The sequence below is a fragment of the Crassostrea angulata genome, chromosome 8 (assembly GCF_025612915.1).
Source record: "Crassostrea angulata isolate pt1a10 chromosome 8, ASM2561291v2, whole genome shotgun sequence".
In the NCBI taxonomy this organism is placed as follows: Eukaryota; Metazoa; Mollusca; class Bivalvia; order Ostreida; family Ostreidae; genus Magallana; species Magallana angulata.
In genome coordinates, this window is record NC_069118.1 from 14,171,943 (window position 1) to 14,190,643 (window position 18,701).

General features: G+C 34.1%; 1 protein-coding gene across 3 annotated transcripts; it reads right to left on the reverse strand.

Moving 5' to 3' along the window:
* Positions 1 to 3,495: 3,495 nt before the first annotated feature.
* On the reverse strand, positions 3,496 to 17,264 carry LOC128159429 (striatin-interacting protein 1 homolog). Of its 3 annotated transcripts, XM_052822523.1 has the most exons (20): positions 17,137 to 17,264; positions 16,277 to 16,346; positions 15,796 to 15,873; positions 15,161 to 15,292; positions 14,676 to 14,796; positions 14,305 to 14,373; positions 13,790 to 13,896; positions 13,322 to 13,449; positions 12,235 to 12,423; positions 10,848 to 10,877; positions 9,321 to 9,493; positions 8,877 to 9,006; positions 8,546 to 8,617; positions 8,151 to 8,323; positions 7,691 to 7,817; positions 7,328 to 7,428; positions 6,974 to 7,040; positions 4,565 to 4,669; positions 4,139 to 4,343; positions 3,496 to 3,832 (listed from the first exon to the last, which is right to left on the reverse strand). In XM_052822523.1, the coding sequence occupies exons 1-20, from the start codon at positions 17,215 to 17,217 to the stop codon at positions 3,582 to 3,584; spliced, it is 2,409 nt and encodes an 802-aa protein (XP_052678483.1). In that variant the 5' UTR covers positions 17,218 to 17,264; the 3' UTR covers positions 3,496 to 3,581. The 3 variants fall into 3 exon arrangements, with proteins under 3 accessions (XP_052678483.1, XP_052678486.1, XP_052678485.1); XM_052822526.1 differs by lacking the exon at positions 10,848 to 10,877; XM_052822525.1 differs by lacking the exon at positions 10,848 to 10,877 and having other exon boundaries at positions 9,321 to 9,508.
* Between the last annotated feature and the right edge of the window lie 1,437 nt (positions 17,265 to 18,701).

The following is an 18,701-nucleotide window of genomic DNA, read 5'->3' on the forward strand; positions in this document are numbered from 1 at the left end:
GGTATTATGTAACTTATTGCAATGATTAAAAGAATTAGATCATCTGTGATATAGCGTCTCGATACGCTATACATGTACATCATGCAGAATGAATTTTGGAAATATTGTTTGGTATGCGCGGTTTTTATTTTTAACAGCCTTCAACCCTCCGGCTGTCGACGATTTACAGGCCTTTTTCTCGCATATGTTCTTTAAGAACTGTAGTGTGAACTAAAAATAAACTCACGTTTTTCTAAATCTACCTCTTTCTTTGACGCAAACTCCTCTTACAACCCTAAAGTAAATTTTCTTGTTTTTCAGTGAATCTGTAGACAACGTTTTAAATATTAATCACGGGAATTTATTCAGGGGCGGTGATAGTTTTAACGTTTTGAAAATTTAAAACAGTCATTGGAAATTTACGGTCGATGTAAAACTAAAAATACGCTTTCAGATTTAGTCTGGGGGATTGCTATTATTCTGTTTTAGCTCACCTGAAGCTGAGATTTGTTGTCGTTATATATCATTAGTCGCCAATCCATAGCGGGATGGGGGGGGGGGGGCATAATGATAAAAACAGATGCATGTAACTATACTTGAATATGCATATCTCTTATATATTCACAATCTATTTTTTTTTAATGTACACGTGTTATTAAGTGCAATGCAGGGTTGCATTCTAGATTATAGCAGCTATCTAGCTCCACGTAGCCGCTATGATCTTTACGGATACGCTAGCTTGGCAATAACAAGCATTATTTCATTCAGGCCTCACCGTCAACAATCAGCCTCAAGTCTAAGTTTTGATCTCCAATTTATGCACATTTATGCACTAGCAGTTAAGATATTGAATGCAGCCCATCATCTGTCTATTTTACTTTACAAGTTTACTGTGTGGTCACGTGCACAGTGAACGGCACGTTTCCTGTACATCTTCCACCATAGACCTCGTCTTAGCTCGTGTATGTCTGGGCGCTGAAAGCTGAGGTGAGCTTTTCTGATCACTTTTTGACGCTGTCTGTAAACTCTTCATCTCAAGAACAGCTGGGTCAATTTTAACATCACTTGATATAAAGCATCCTTAAGGGGATTCAAGTTTGATAAAATGAAGAGCCACTCCTAACTTCAAAGGGTTAATAATTCCAAGTCATTGAACATTTGATGGCATTTAAAAACAAGAGGCCTAGGGGCCACATCGCTCACCTGAGCCTTACCTCTGATCAAATTAGCATTACAGTATCAAAATCAAAATATCTTTACAACTAAGTACAGTAGATCTTGCTAAAAAAATTGAAAATCTGCCAATTTTTATCCACATCTTTTTTTTTTGGTAAATACCAAGCCCCTTTTGTTGTTGTACCTCTAAGAAGATTTTTCTCTAATCCTATATATCCCCCCCCCCCATTTTGTGGCCCACTTTTCTTTAGGGAATCATGGTTTCATTAAACTTAAATCTGCATAACCTGAGCTTTCACACAAAGTACTGAGTTTTGGACTGAAAACTTTCCAAGAATACTTTTAAAGATTTTCTCTATATGTTCCTATGTAAAAATTCAACCCGCTATTGCGGCCCCGCCCTACCCCCAGCGAGTATGATTTTGCAAACTTGAATTTACACTACCCGAGGATGCCTCTACACAAGTTTAAGCTTTTCTGGCCAAATAGTTTTTAAAAAGAAGATTTTTAAAGATTTTCTCTATATATTCCTATGTAAAAATTCATCCCCCATTGGCCTCACCGTACCCCGGGACTATGATTTAAACAAACTTGAATCTATACGATCTGGGGATGCTTCCACTCAAATTTGGGCTTTCCTGGCCTAATAGTTTTCAGAAGATTTTTAAAGATTTTCTCTCTATATAAAAATTTATCCCCCATTGTGGCCCCGCCCTACCCCTAGGGACCATGATTTGAACAAACTTGAATCTACACTATCTAAGGATGCTTACGCGCCAAGCTTTTCTGGCAAAATAGTTTTTAAACAGAAGATTTCTAAACATTTTCTCTATATATTCCTATGTATAAATTCATCCCCAATTGTGGCCTCACTGTACCTCGGGACTATGATTTAAACAAACTTGAATCTATACGATCTGGGGATGCTTCCACGCAAATTTGGGCTTTCCTGGCCTAATAGTTTTCAGAAGAAGATTTTTAAAGATTTTCTCTAAATATAAAAATTATCCCCCATTGTGGCCCCGCCCTGACCCCAGGGACCATGATTTGAACAAACTTGAATCTACACTATCTAAGGATGCTTACACGCCAATTTGAGCTTTCCTGGCCTAATAGTTTAATAAATTTTTTTTTTTTTTAAGATTTTCTCTATATATTTCTGTATAAAAATTCATACCCCAATTGTGGCCCCACCCTACCCTCGGGGACCATGATTTGAACAAACTTGAATCTACACTATCTGAGGATGCTTCCAGTCAAATTTGAGCTTTTCTGGCCTAATAGTTTTTGAGAAGAAGATTTTTAAAGATATTCTCTATATATTCCTATGTAAAAATCCCTTCCCCCATTGTGGCCCCATCCTACCCCCAGGGACTATGATTTGAACAAACTTGAATCTACACTACCTCAGGATGCTTTCATTCTAATTTGAGCTTATCTGGCCAAATAGTTTTTGAGAAGAAGATTTTAAAGATTTTCTATATATATTCCTATGTAAAACTTGATCCCCCTGTTGTGGCCCCACCCGACCCCCGGGGACCATGATTTGAACAAACTTGAATCTACACAACCTGTGGATGCTTCCATTTTAATTTGAGCTTTTCTGGCCATATAATTTTTGAGAAGAAGATTTTTAAAAATTTCTCTATATATTCCTATGTAAAACTTGAACCCCCTATTGTGGCCCCACCCTACCCACTGGGACCATGATTTGAACAAACTTGAATCTACACTACCTGAGGATGCCTCCACACAAGTTAAATCTTTTCTGGCCAAATAGTTTTTGAGAAGAAGATTTTTGAAAAATACCAACAATTTTCAATAATTCTCAATTTTCTCCCCTTTAAAGAGGGCGTGGCCCTTCATTTGAATAAAATTGAATCCCCTTCACCTAGTGATGCTTTGTGCAAGATTTGGTTGAAATCTGCCCAGTGGTTCTGGAGAAGAAGAAGAAAATGTGAAGTTTACAATGACAATGCCGCCAACGCCAACACCAACGCCAGACAACGGACTAAATTTTGACCAGAAAAGCTCACTTGAGCTTTCAGATCAGGTGAGCTAAAAATCTACTTGTGCAAAAACCATTTGGCCAGAAAAGCTGAAACTTATGTGTAAACATTCATAAGAAGTTTAGATTCAAGATTATTCAAACTATGATCCTCAGAGGTTGAGTAAGACCACAATGTATATATATATGAAAATGAATAAAGAAAAAATCTTTCTTTATAAAAAACAAAAAGAAAAACATGATGCCCTTGTGCAATTAAATAAATGTATGTACACTTGTGTCAAATGAATTTTAGACTATTCTATAGAAGTTGAGATGCATAAAAAATTAGGTCCATTATCACATGATTTATTCTTTTCCGTACAATAATTCAATAAATAAGTCCTAGTCTGCGTATAAAAACATGTCTTCCAATTGTTTAACAATTAATCACTTGATCCCAGTCTATGTAATTTGAATACACCTCCATTTCTAGCCAGCGCTCATAGTTCTGTTTGAATTCCTCCGTCAGGTCAATGTCTTCCCCCAGCACGCTGTGTAGACAGGTGTCGACGGGTTTAAAGTCTGGGTCCGCACTGTGAGGATTGTAGCGACGCTGATTAAATCTGTCCACGCAAGCTCGTAATGCACACTCTTCCGCCTGGAAATCCCATGGTCTGGCATCCATGTCTGAAAATATAATTCATAAGATGAACCAAGGTTGTAAGTATATAATAATTACTTCATTTATACCAGTTTCACTGCTGGTTTTAAAAAGTGATTCTGATAGAGACCTATTTACATTTACATTAACTTACCATACCATCCTTTGTATATGGGCGCCTGATATAACAACGTTTGACTACATGATTATTTTAAAACTTACACAACACATAATAACACTAATAACGGTCATCATTTAAGCTAAAATAAATTAGTAACATGATAAACAACCATGACAAAAAGTAATGGAAAGAAGAAATCCTGAGTACATACCATTTCCGTAGGCCCAGTCGTCATTGAGCCGGTGGCGCACCTTCTGGTAGATGGCGGACATCGTCTTCATGTTGCTCTTCCTCCACTGTCGCCCCAGGTACTTGGTCTGCATCTTGAGCAGCTTCAGCACATACAGCTGCATCATGGCCTGCTTCACCTTCAGGGCACGCTTCAATATCGGGGCTGATTTAAACACCACCAGCATCTGTACCGGAGAGGGAGACAGTGATATAATGGACAACACTTGAATGAATTTCCTGATATTCTTGAAAATGTAATGCATGGTAGAGACATTTATTGTGACGTGTGCTCGATTAAGAAGTAGGACAATACAAAATGCAATTGGAAATATTATACGTCATATCAAATGTTATGTAAGAATCGCCAATTTCATTATGAATACAAACAAATATCAGATATTGTTACCATGGTTCTGGAGTGTTTCCACTTGGTGAGTTTGTTGAGTATTCTGAGGAGATTGATACAAGAGAAGAGATTCCTCCAGCAGTAAGGCTGGTTGTCACCGCTCTCCTGGAAAGATTCACACACCAGTAAAATCTAATCCTTTTCAAGATGCACAGATAATATGGCATCTTAACAGGTATCAAAACAATCAAAAGCTAGTTTACGTTGCAGTACAAATGTTACTGTTGGACATGCATGTGTATTACAAATTACTTCATTATGTGATTGATATTGCAAATTTTTACTTTATAACTATTAACTATTAAAGGGTACCTGCAGCCCAGCCGATGTGAAACATATGTCAAAGAGTTTATTTACCAAAATTCAATGCAAAAAACCGCATCGAAATCGATGCGAAAATAACGGAGTTACGCCGCTTCAAAGTGGCTATTTTTATCTGCTTTGGGAAATCTAATCAAGAGAAAACAGAATTAGGTGATAACGAGGCTTCAGCGGAAGTGACGTCACGAGGTCAACAGGAGGGAAATTCCCTTACAAAGCTATACAAATTAAATTCGAATTTTCAGCCAAAATGATTGACATAGGTCAGATGTTTTGACGTATCTAGTTATTTTAAGTATTGTAGATTTAGAAATTTATATCCGTAATTATTTTATTACAGTCAGATTTCTTTTTAAAGAATTTTAAAATTTGCTATTCTCGTCGCCTTTTTACCGATGAATACAATAACTTAAAACGCTTACATGGGCATATTTATTTTCATTATTCATTTTTTGATTACATAATATCCTTTCGCACACGAGTGATCTGAGACAATGACACAGGTATACAGGTAAACTAACGAAGCCACTGCTCCAGACCCACGTGTATCTGGGGTATGTATACACATGGTACACGAGTCTTGTGAACAAAGAGAGGGTTTCACACCTCTAGACTGGTAAATAGATTTGTGTATAATTAGCTACTCAATTGGGTTAAAAAAAAAAACAGAGAAATACATTAGACTCTGTAAAATCAATCATTCGTAAGCTAGGCCTAATACATGTGTATAGTCCGTCAATCAGTGATTAAAGAATCATGCATAAGACTATCAAATAGTTAAACTAATGTTCGAAGTAAATGCCTTTATTGTTACTTTTCCAATCACTTAAATAAAGACCAAATTTACAATTCAGCAATTTAAACATTTTTTATGTGATCAAGTAATTATTTCGGAAGTAATTACGTTGGTCTTTATAATTTCTTATTTAAGTGCAACTTTCTCAGTTCGAGCGCTATGGTCAGCAGTTTAGTTAACGCTTTAACTCCATATAGCTTTAAATTGTTAAACTGACAACGATTCATTATGAAATCTGAATAAACTTGAACAATTTGACAAAGGATGTAAATAAATGTAAAATGAAATTCCATTATCGTATTTTTACTGAAAGAATACGAGACAGACATGCAGCCATCTTGGACTTTCGCCTTGATCCGTTGATAATCCCGTGTTTGTTTGTTAAAGAATGCATACTATTTTGATTGTTATTGGTCCGATATCAATATTATTGAATAATCGGCCGACATCATTTGTAATTTTATGCCTTATACGAGGAATAGACCCCGCGTTACCTTTTACGAAATATGTATTATCAATATTATTAATCAGTTAATAATGTCACGGAAAAACCATTCTAAAGAATGACAATATTAACAAAATTTATTTCTTATAACAATATTGATTTAATTAATATTAATTGTCATTTTGTTACATATGGTGTGCATTTATATGGAAAATGTGTTACACATTTGACTAAATTCATGGAGCAAACAATTTTCCGAATTCTGCATTTTTGTTCGATAAAATACGGGTTTAAACTCAAACAACAGTATATTTAGTCATCCAGGGTTGATAAGGAAATAAAACAACAGAAAAAAATGTTCAGATATCGATAAAAGAATGCAAGAAAACGAACAGTTTTCCTACGATGTTCCTGTTTCTCATACAGTGGCGTTGACCCCGTGACGTCACAGCTCATCTCGCGCCAAATCGGCTTGATTCAAAACTCGTTCAGGTGTGAAATCGGGTTTTCCCCAAATATCTCGAAAACTACTTATGCGATCGCTGTAAAATTTTCAGGATGATGTTTTTACACATAGATCTCCATTATATCAAAAATTGACCGGGACTGCAGGTACCCTTTAAATATGAATTTTTAATAAACATTTTAATAAACTGTTCGTAGACTTACTTGTTTAATTTTCATACTATCTGATAAACCAGTCTCAATCATAAGTAAAGAAAATATGATGTTTATGTTTATCATTCTGATTTCTATATAACCCCTCTGTCATTAGATCAGAATAGGGAATATATGTACATGAATGATATCATAAAGCTGTATCTTTCCAAATACTCCGCATACTTACCAAAGTCTCTGCTGTTAGTTCTGGCTGCTCGCCAATTACAGAGCCTGGATAATCCAGGCATGGAATACTGAAATAAATACATGTAACACTTACAATAAAATAACAACAAAATTCATGCATTAAAATAAATATCACAGCAAACAGTTTTAATAATATAACAGTAGAACATATTAGTACACAAATTTTACACTACTTTAAAATACACATCAATCATATACATGTAGCTTTATTGTAGTTTCCTTGATGTTTCTTTTATAACTTTGGTAGATAGTTTTATCAGGAAATAAAACATTCACATAAATCAATTTTCCTTTTAGATAATCTTTACATTTAGCAAACCTCTTTGGATCTAACCTGTTTTTGGCTGTGACATAGGACAGTATGTTCTGGTTGAAGAACTTGAGCACCAGGGGTATACAGTTGGCAAACACTAGGTGTTGGCTCATAAACTCAAACTGTCAAAATACAAAAAACAATCTTTATTTGTTTAGGGAAATTGTTGTAAAATATGTATTAACTCCTAATAAATGGAGGGACGCTGTGTCATACGATATGTAAAAGGCTTAATTTTTTTGGAAGTTGAAATAGAAAATTTTATTGCACTTGTCAATGAATAAATTACACACATAATTCTATGTCAAAAGATGCATTTTTTTTTATATTTTAGACGTTTGTTAGCAGCAGGTGCCCTTCAGTACTTCCCCTTGTGATCCTCACCTGGTACACATGATTTAGTTTGAAGTGTTTGAGCAGCAACAAAAGCAGGCCTGAGATGGCCTTGACAATGATTTCTTTGTGCCGGTTGACATCAATGCCTAGTTTCATTGACTGCAGAACTGTTAATCTGAAATGTTACAATAATCTTAAGATCTATAACATAAAATACATAATCAAATTAACACTTGATAAGAGTTTTACAAATGTATTCAGACACAATACCTTTGATATACATTTAAATCATTATACAACATGTAATTGTGTGACAACGGCCTTAATTTTTGTGAATTTACAGTGTGTATTAATCCTTTCTTTTTTTGCTAGCAAGAAACTAACTTGAATATATTATCATTTAAATAATCATTAAACAAAACCCTTAATAATAAATACTTTTAACAAGAGGCAAATTCAGAGTGATGTGGCAATACACTTTGTATGTTAATTTACAGTGGAGACTTACGGCATGACTTCCGGGAGGACATCAGACAGGATGTTGATGGAGTCTGTCTTGGTTTTAGATGTGGGGGCAGCCGCCAGTAGAATTTTGAGGAGGGCGATCATGTACTGGGGGAGATTAGGGAGAATGGCCTGGAACAAGATCTCCACAGGAGAGTTGGCAACGTCTGTCTCTGGCTGTCAACCAATCAAACACAAGTATTACAGAATAAACCAATCAAATACATGGATTACAAAAGCAACCAATCAAACACAACTCAGAACTGAGACAACCAATCAATCACAATTATCATAGAAACAACTAATCAAACACAAGTATACATGTACATGTAATTTATACTGTGACAGACAAAGTCTTTGTTGGATATAACTTTGTTTCTAAAATTTAGCAAGCATTACCTTTGAAAAGGGATTTTTGGCAATTTCTTCCTCTCTTTTGATCTGGATTTCTGTCAGAGATATGTAAAGGTGCTGAAATCAAAAAATGAAGGGTTAATTTCAGGGAAATGAATAACACTCATAGAGGAAAGCTTGGTTCATCATAATCTATAGTAAACTTAAAGGAGTTTGTGCACTTCCTAACAAATTAATGAGATGCTTAATGTTATCAACTTTAAGATCAATGTTTAAGAAAATCTGACAACAATACTACCATTAATTCAGTTAACCCGTTAATAGAAGTACCATTTCATGACAAGATTTAAATTCAACTTTACCAAATGGTTTTTACCTCTTTTAAGACTTTGACCCCTTCATGTATAGGATGAGGTAATCCAGCTAAAGAAGCAAGGTCATTCTTGACTTGAAAGCCAACAAACTTCATTCTCGTGGTATCAAGAAATTGTTCTAAATCTTTTTGCCTGTGAAAAAAAATTTAATTTTTGTGCATTTAAATACTATATTTATTACAGCCTATATTTTTGATACTACAGTGGAATTACAAGAATTCTTGGTGACTCAATTTTCATTGATTTTTGTAAATCACCCACAAAATTAACATCCTTGACTAATTATCAGTTTTTATTCAATACACATATAAACGCATGATATTGCATCCCGAAGAATCCTTGAAGATATGATAATCCACAAACACTCGCCCCAAGGAACCTAAATGATTCTACAATATTCAAATACTAGTAATGAAAAAAGTTTGACTGATAAACCGCCTCTGTACCTGACTTTGGGCTTCCAGGGTAGAGTTTTCTGGTGTACGACTGTGGGGGTGGCAGGGCGAGGTGGGGTGGGAGGTGTGTCCTCGTCACTGCTCTGTCTGGCATTCCCGTCCACGTCGTTGAAGATGTTGTCCTCCCCGTTGCTGTTCTCGAACGGGTCGTTGTCCAGGCTACTCTGTTTAACCAAAGTCTTTTGTAAGGCGACGCGGAGGCCGATAGAGAGATAAGTAGATAGGCAGGCACAAAGAGAGTTAGAAAGCAAGCATACGTTAGCAAGGATGCAAAGTATATTAGTACATCTGTCACATATATCATAACAATCAGTCCCATCACCTCTAAAGCATTACAGGTGTAGGCAGTGCTTGGATACCATCTCAGGATCTTATACCTATAGACAGCAGTTTTTGTTCTTTTCTATCTTCATTTGACATAAAATATGACAAAGAATATCATTCTGCAGCCCCTTATTTTAAGTCTTGTATTTTTTCCCTGGATTTCCATATTGATATGGCGTTGTCAAATATGATTTTAAAGTCTTTTGAAAGATAAACACATTTTGTTTTTAGTTTCCAAGCACTATCCACTATTATATCATATACTGATATTTGGTTTTTCAGATTAATAATGATATTGCTAAAACTATGATTTTTGGCAAGCATTATAAAAATTAGAAAGAAATTAATCTAAGCAATTAGAATAATTATAAATAATAAAATTTTAATTCATAATAAAATATAATAATGACTCTGATGGCAGTCATAGATATATATCAATGAAATTACAAATAACAGAAAACAATGTCTTAATACTGGACTCTACACCCATCTATCATGCATATGATATTACAATACAGTCCCATGCAAAACTAGTTCCATTATCTATATTTTATTAACTTCTTGGGTATCAGCACCCTAAAACATATCATTTTAAATCCATTCCTGGTTTAATTTATAGTTTATAGATAATTCAAAGTAATGCTTCAGTACAGAGAATTGTTCAATAAGTAGTGTTTACTTATATGTCATTGAGGACTAATGCTTCTTATCAATATCTGTTGCACAGAAAAATACTATTAGAGAATAATATTTTTTTTATTTGGTTTGAAAAACAAATCTTTAAAAGTTAGGAGGGAAATATGAACCAGTATGTTAAATTCTAAGTTTTAAATATGCATATTTTTTTGTATTGTTAACTATGTGTAACTTTTGAAAAACAAAAATTTAAATACATTCATTTGGCATAAAAATAAGTTTATAGTCTTCTGTAAAGAAATTACCAAAATATGAAATTGTGAATGGAAAGCAATGAAATAATATAGCTGTTATCACCAGCAACCATTCCCACCAACTACATATGGTACTAATGGTTGTTTTTGGCCATGCTATTATTTTTAGACTTTTTACCATTGCACAGGGCATCCCCAGTACAAGTAATAGCTAGAGGACTAGCTGAAGTCAAGGCTCTGCAAGATTTTTATTTAAATTTTACTTCATTTTTTTATTTCATGCATTTTTTTCATAAAAAATTACCTTCAGGTCAAAAAAGCTGAAGGGATCCATCTTTAATTGAATCATTGAAAAATTAATTATTCTTTTTTTTTAAGCCAAATAACAAAATAACCAAGAATCAAAAAAGATTTAAATCTTAAGAAGAGTTAAGAATATAGGTATTACCAGTATATCCATTATGAATCTCTTGCTATCAGTTTTTTAAAATTCCAATTATAATTTTGAGAGTTCAATTACATATACATGTATATATACATGTATATATTAACTGTGTACCAAAGATATTTTTCTGTTATCTATTTCCAGTAATTGGTCAGAACTAGACTGTGAATGTGTACGTGAAGTGTAAATATTTGTGCCAATTTTAAGTGTCAGAGAAGCTAAATATGAAAATCAGTTATTGCTTATTATATTCTATTTTTATAATTAGTTATAGTTTATCAAGTAGAGAATTTGTCCCTTGTTTTTAAGCATGTTCTGTTTCTTTGTCCAGATGATTTTACCGGTAATAAACTTATACCCATAAATTTTCACTCAAGCAAGATACAGAAAATGACAGAATCATTTGAAAATTCTTAAGTTCATACTAGTTTGCATTTAAAAGTCCCAGAGTTAACATATTTGAAATCTAGGAGCAAACACTTTACAACAGTTTACAGTTTTACACCTATTGTGAAGTTCACAAAATTCACCATAATACAAAAGAATACATGTGTTAACATTATACAACAAACACATGCAATATGGTAAAAAGAAGGACTGCATTTCATTTTAACACAATTTATGACACAACATAATATGGTACAAGGGTATTTTCTAGCATGACACATTTCATGCAAACCATGGTTACTCATCAATAGCTATAGAGTTTAAAATTAACCTTCTTTTGAGAAAGAAACAGAATGATGGAATGTAAAAAAGCTAAAACATCAACAGATTAGACAGAGTGTAAAATTCAATATATTATTGTTACCACAGGGTTATATACATGTACTTGTAAGTATACAGGTCTACCTTATCTATCAACTAGTGCAGATGAAGTAAGAGATCAGTGAAAAACAAACATCTACTCCTGTCAATTTTTGTAGATTTTTTTTTTTTTTTGTATTTAGAGAGTAATTTTCAATACATATCAATAATGTAGTGATTTTCATGAATTTTTAAAGATTTTAATTGCCTTTCTTTTTTTTTTTTTTTTTTTTACCTGTTAACATTTTACAAAAATTGAAAATCAGGTGTAGACATATTTTGAAAAATGGTTATTAATAAAAAGTACTGATGCGTAAAATATTGTCGAGAAGTGAAATACATGTGATTGAAACACAGTTCTAATATAGAAAAGTACTACTTTGAAAAATTGGCTAAAAAAAGGAGCGAAGAGAAAATGACATTAAACAAGAGAACTAACCCGCTTTCCTCCCCTGAATGCTCGGCGTGGCATCTGTTGTTCAATCAGATCAGCTGCCGATGTGGGCGGGGACGAAGCTCGCATATTTTTACAAACTTCGTATGTGTCCTCAGGGAGAGGAGGCAGGCCATACTTCTCTCGAACTTCATTCTTCTTTTTCTGTAATTCTCTTAGTCCCCCTACAGAAACCTAGAAATGGGGGCACAAACTTAAATTTAACAGGTAGATGAAATATGGTGGAACATTACATACATATACTTACATCTACATGGAAAGGATATGGCAAAACATTACTACCACATAATTTCAACTCCTTTCAAAATTGTTTATATCAGTAAATATTACATTACACCTATTTACTGGTTATGAGAACATTAGCAAGTTAATTGTCCCCCGAGACAGCAACTATTTCACAAGCCAAAGCCGAGATAAATAGTTGCTGTTGAGGGGCACAATAAACTTGCTATCATCTGAATACAGTAAAACACGGTTATAGTGAACATGCGTATAATGAATTGACGCTGATGTGTTCTGAGATTAAAAACGAGGGAAATCGAATGCTTATTTGTTTCAAAACTATTCACCATGGGCAGTTAGCACAGCAATTATTTCACAGTTAGATAGAAGATTAATTCGATTGAGTTTACATAGAAAATATACATAGAAGTATAATAAATTATCTTATTGCATCCATGTTTTTTAACACTCTTGAATTATGATAATGAGATTTTAATAAATTTTTTATAAATTTTGAGAGGTTTCCTTTATATATGAGTCCATCCTAAAATTTGAGACACCAGATAATTAAAGATTAAAGGTACAGCTATGTTAAGACACATCTTCAGACAGCAGCTGGATATTACATAGAACATGCTGTGTATAAGGTAGCAAGGTACCAGCAAAAAATAGTGTTGTGTTCAGAGGGATTTCAAACTAATGAAAATGTGATCCTCAAATGCATTCTAAACCAATACATATATGTCACAAGGAACATAAAATATGTACATGTTTCTCACAGTTAATTTTTTCTTAAAATATCTTGCTTCTTGCAATAGATATATAAAATACATGTACTGAAACTTCATACCAGCACAACTTTCCACAGCAGAAGCAGGACTTTCTTCATGGGGAAATGTGGAGCACTTCCACTGCAGAACTTGGTGATCATGCTGAACAATATCACAGGGAGTATCTCATCTCCTACTAATGGGGTCACTGAAAAATTAATCATAGGTCGTCGTCATCATCATCATCATCATCATCATCATCATCATCATCATCTACTATCATCACCATCATCACCCATTGAACATGAATACAAAGAGAAAGTGTCATTCAATTTTCAAAAGGCAAAACATTTACTTCAATAACATACCAACTAATGCATTAAGGAGAGGAACTTGTAAGTTGTTAGAACTTGTTTCTGATCCTTTTGTTTAGTCAATAAAATATGTTCAAAACAAAACAATGCATTAAGTAACTCTTTTTCAATCACACAAAAAGTGTGCAAGAATACAAATACATGAACCTTAAAAAAAAGTTATCCTGGACTGACCTAGATCCTCCATGAACATGGACCTGTTGTGTCTCTGCTCGTCTGACTCTGTGTCTAGAGGACTCCGCATCACTTCAACCATAATGTACAGCACACTCAGAATTAATCTGTAAAGGTCCACATAGCTTCTATATTTATAATTCATAAACTATTTGTCAAAGAATTAGTTTTCAAAATGTACAGTTGATATCTCGATATCTCGAACATTGATATCTCGAATACAATGGATATGTCGAAGTAAATTGTAAGTCCAAACCCCTTATATTTTAAGTATTTTACCAATGATATCTTGAATACCCAGGGATATCTCCAGGCTTTTTAACAGTTCCATCTAGTTCGAGATAATATATAATATACATTGTATCTATATGTCATTTTGTTTTGCTTAACACTGCTTTAATTTTGAAAAGAAAAATTTTTTGTGTGTGTATGCTGCATACGCATCATTATTTGTAATTAAATTAATAGGTCAAGATCTGCTGCTTGTTGTTACCGTCTTCATTTTGCCTGCGTACCTTAAATCACTACTGTCTATCACAGAGACGGCCATTTTCCTAATGGCTATAGAAGCTGCCGCTGTATTTCTACAAAAAAAGTGAATACCATACATGAATAAAAATCTACAGTTGTGAAGAAACCAGATTTCATTAGAGTGTTCATTGTAAGACAAACTTTGAAAATCATTTTAAAAGTTCTGATGAAGGCTGGATGTTTCTTATAACAAAGGTATAAGCCTTGTCTCACAGCTAGTACACATAACTATTTCAAAATCCTTGCATGAAACAAAGAACTGAATCCCTTTTAGTTTCCTCTTTAGGAGAAAAAGCCAAGACTTTAACAAGATAATATTTCAACACATGATGCAAAAATTTCAAAGGGAGTTTACTCTGTCTCCATGGATAGAAGCTCCACGAATGATGTGAAGAGTCCTTGCTCGTACAACAGGTGGACATTTCTGTGTGTCCAGTCGCGGTGTTCCTCCTCCGAAATACACTCCCCGTACACACCTAACGCATAACATAATCACAAAACTCATTCTAGTTTAGATATAACCATCAAACACCTGCATGACTTCTTACTCATTGAAAAGAACTTTTTTATTTACAATTTTCTTCAACCAGCTATTAGTCGGAATGAAATTCTTAAAGGTCTTAAATCTACATGTACAAGTAAATTTTTGTGATAAGTAAGAACTTTCATCAAATTTTAAGAAAAGATATGAATTACCTATATTTTAAAGTTTTTTTTGTAGAATATTACCAAGATTACTTTTCCAATTATGATTTTTTGATCTAATTATTGGAACAGTGGAAAAAAATGACTCCTTTTATTGACAGCCCTGTGATAAAATAAGACTTTAGTAATACTTACCTTGAACAAGATATAACAGAGACCACATGGCATTTAGGCGTCGCTCTTTGTCCACAACCTCCAGTTCATTCTGTAGAAAGACGATGTGTTTCCTTTGCACAGATTCCGAGGACTTTGTCCATTTGTTTTCACCTTCAAAGTTTTTAATTTCTCATTTAATTTTTGCTGTGGCAAAAACCAGAAGATAATGGAAATCAAATTCTTCATTAGATTTCTATAATTCTAATACATTTGAAATTTTTAAAATCAAAACTATCTGAAAATTTATTTCAAATTTTGTTACATGTTTTATACTGCCTTTAAATATTGTTTGTTTGCCTTTTCCTGATTCACAGAAGAAAAAGAGTCAAATCAAAATATTTTTAAAAAAATATGAGCATAATTTTTCTTTTAAAAAAAGTTGTTCCAGTTGTTTGGATTTCTATAATTGTTCAGATATTGTACAGCAATGAAAAGAAAATTAATTTTCCAATCTGCATATCAGCACCAAGTTGGAAAGGGGCAAACAGGCTAGTTTTTAAAACAGTACATGGTTTTATCAAATCAATCTTAATCACAGTTACATTATTTTTTTTCTCAATTTATTTTGGTTCAGAAAAAAAGAGAAAAAACCATTTTATCTGATTTAGACTCACAATCTTTGTTCACAAAGCCATCTTCGAATTTCTTTTTTGACAGCTCAAACTCGGAGTCCTCAGTGTAACTGAATAGTTCTGGAAATAAAATGATTTTGCACTACACATTTGGAACAACGGTGCATGACTCAGACTAACATTCAAGATGTTCAAGCTAGATCTCATCCTGTTAACCAGCTTTAAACTGTTTAACATATGACACTTGCAATAAGGCCTCTTATTAAACTGTTAGAAGTCTTTCACAAGATGATCATATTGACTGACCATTTATTTAGAGTGTACACTTGGTTGCAACATAGTTTATACTTCATTGACTGGCTGCTTAAGCATTATTGCAACTTCAAAGATTTTTAGTAAAAATTATAAGAGAACCCCCCCCCCCCCCCAGATGGGTGTAGATCCAAAACCTAGCAGTCTCAATTGTCAACAAACGTTATACCGTAATATGATATAAAAGAGAATTATTATCAAAAAATGTTACCTGCTAATTCCGCATTATATGTGTCAGCATCCTCATATAAAAACTCAATATCTGGACATTCAGTCATGCTCTGAAACAAATGAAAATTATCACTGAAAGGAGAATGGTTTTTACAAAAATAATCATATATCATGGGTCGACTCCCATAATTTATTCTATCCACTGGCGTCGGAAGCAAATTGAAAGTGGGGGGGCTAGACTAATCCTCTGAAATATTGAGAAAAAAGTAATTCCCAAAATCATGGAAATCCTAATCCGTGGAGGGGGGGGGGGGGGTATACCTATACTTCCCGTAAATAAAAAATTACTTACCCAACAATTTTCTTTTTCCAAAATCATGAAATTCCTAATCCGTAGGGGGGGGGGGGGGGGGGGTAGTATGCTTCTGAATCTTTCAAGGTAAATTTAGAAACAATAATCTTTTCTGCGAGAAAAAGTGGGGGGGGGGGCTGAACCCTCTATTATGCTATGTTTCTAATGGTTAGGTATAAATTTGCAAAAAAAGTGGGGGGGCTAAGCCCCCCCGGTTCCGACGCCTATGCTATCTGTACCTTACTGAGTTGTGTGAATTTTCACATTTTCTATGGTAATTGAGATGAATTTTGCGCATACAAAATTATCTATCCGATAATTATAAATATGGTGCATATCATCGATATCCATGCTCCAAGATCTTATTACTGTCAAATACACAGAAATGATAAAGCTATTCTCTTTTGAGAAGTGGACAGCCACTGGATGTAGGCTATGCCTGTCCACTTCTCAAAAGAGAATAATGATAAAGCATGTCAGCGACATTAATGGCGTGTTTGTAATCTAGTATGCTGTTGATCTTAACAGTGCAAAATGATAAATGTTACCTCTGATAAGGAATCATCTCTCTGTCTTCTTAAAATATCGCGTAATTTTGGCAGGCCTTCTTTCTTACTTCCAGCCTCCATCTTGAATTTATTTACTGAAGAGTTCCGTTCATGTGAGACAACTCTGTTTGAATTCATCAAAGTACTGAAAACGCTAACAGTCTTAATTTGGAGATTTAGACCCCCCCCCCCCCCAAAAAAAGGCCAAAAATATAAACAATTTTAACTTTTATCATAAAATTAAAACACTATCACATTATGATATTTTCATTTTGATAATTTTCATAGGCTTCACAATCATTCTACTTACCGGTATTGCCCACTAAAGTACTGTGGAATCCTTAAATTTCGTGTTGGCTCAATTTTCGTGGAATTCGTGGTTACCTCTCATTCACGAATTAACATCCTCCTCGAATTAATAGATTAAGGCTTTAAAGACATATTCCCTTTTGTAGGTATTAGAAAATACACGAAATTACCTCCCCACGAACCTGTAAAATTTAAGCAATCCACGAAAATTGGCCCCCACGAATTTTAATGATTCCACAGTAACCTAGCTAAAACCAGAGAAATAAAACATATTAGATACTATTGTCTCTACCAGGTTAAACTCTTAAGTATTGATTCCAGATCATTCATAGCAGTCAATCATGTATACCTAGATTATGGATCTTTATTCATGCAGGTGCTCTATTTATACCGGTAAACTATAAGCTATCACCTGTTTTCGAACTGGTCTGACTGTCACATTCCTCCCCCTTTAAATGATCCCCCAGGTTCTTTCTTCTAGCAGGGAGTTAACCTGTCTTTTCCTGGACAAGGGTTTGCATTACACCAAATGCAATTGGGTGGGAGAAATAATGATGGACCAGACGGGATTCGAACCTGGGACACCTGATCATGAATCTCTGTCAGGTATTCTAACAACAGTGTTGATAAAGGGCCATGCAGGTATATGAACCAGTCTGTCCATTACAACTTAAATGATACTTGGATTAATGAGATTGTGTTTTTTATCAATTCACATTCTCCTTTACCATGAAGCATTTGTCATTAATTTCGCAATACAGTATCTTTAAGCTGTGAGCATGTTGTGCAAAGTACAATTGCTATTCCAAATAATCATCCAGAAACCACTATAAAGTCAGATATGTTACAGCTGGCCCATCCGTCACATCAACTCACATCCCTGTATTGTGTACACATAATGATAATAGGCAGAATACCAGCAAATGATTATGAGAGATCATATGACATTTTTCAACAGAATTTATTTGTTTAATCCATGAACTCATTGACAACTAATTTTAAGCCCAGATATGCCATAAATGTATATTTTATAAACACATGATACATGTATATGATATCACACAAAACAACCATTGTTCACATCATCACAGCCAGATCATAGATTTTGTTTTCCATTTTTACAATGATTGAAAATCACCACAAAACATGAGACTAGGTCTAACCATACAATGACCTTTAAACTCTTGGGTCAAAATCAAAATGGTTGTGATGAGCCTCTGAGGCCTCCTTGGAACCACTACTGACTCTGATTAATA

Bases quoted from the DNA above. Each gene is read 5' to 3' on its own strand.
- LOC128159429 (XM_052822523.1), bottom strand. From the start codon at position 17,217: ATGGAGGCTGGAAGTAAGAAAGAAGGCCTGCCAAAATTACGCGATATT. The intron at 7,041-7,327 runs GTTAGATCCAAA...TATTTATTTCAG, and splicing joins TATGTCACAGCCAAAAACAG to TATTCCATGCCTGGATTATC. The intron at 3,833-4,138 runs GTATGTACTCAG...TTATATTTTCAG, and splicing joins CGACTGGGCCTACGGAAATG to ACATGGATGCCAGACCATGG.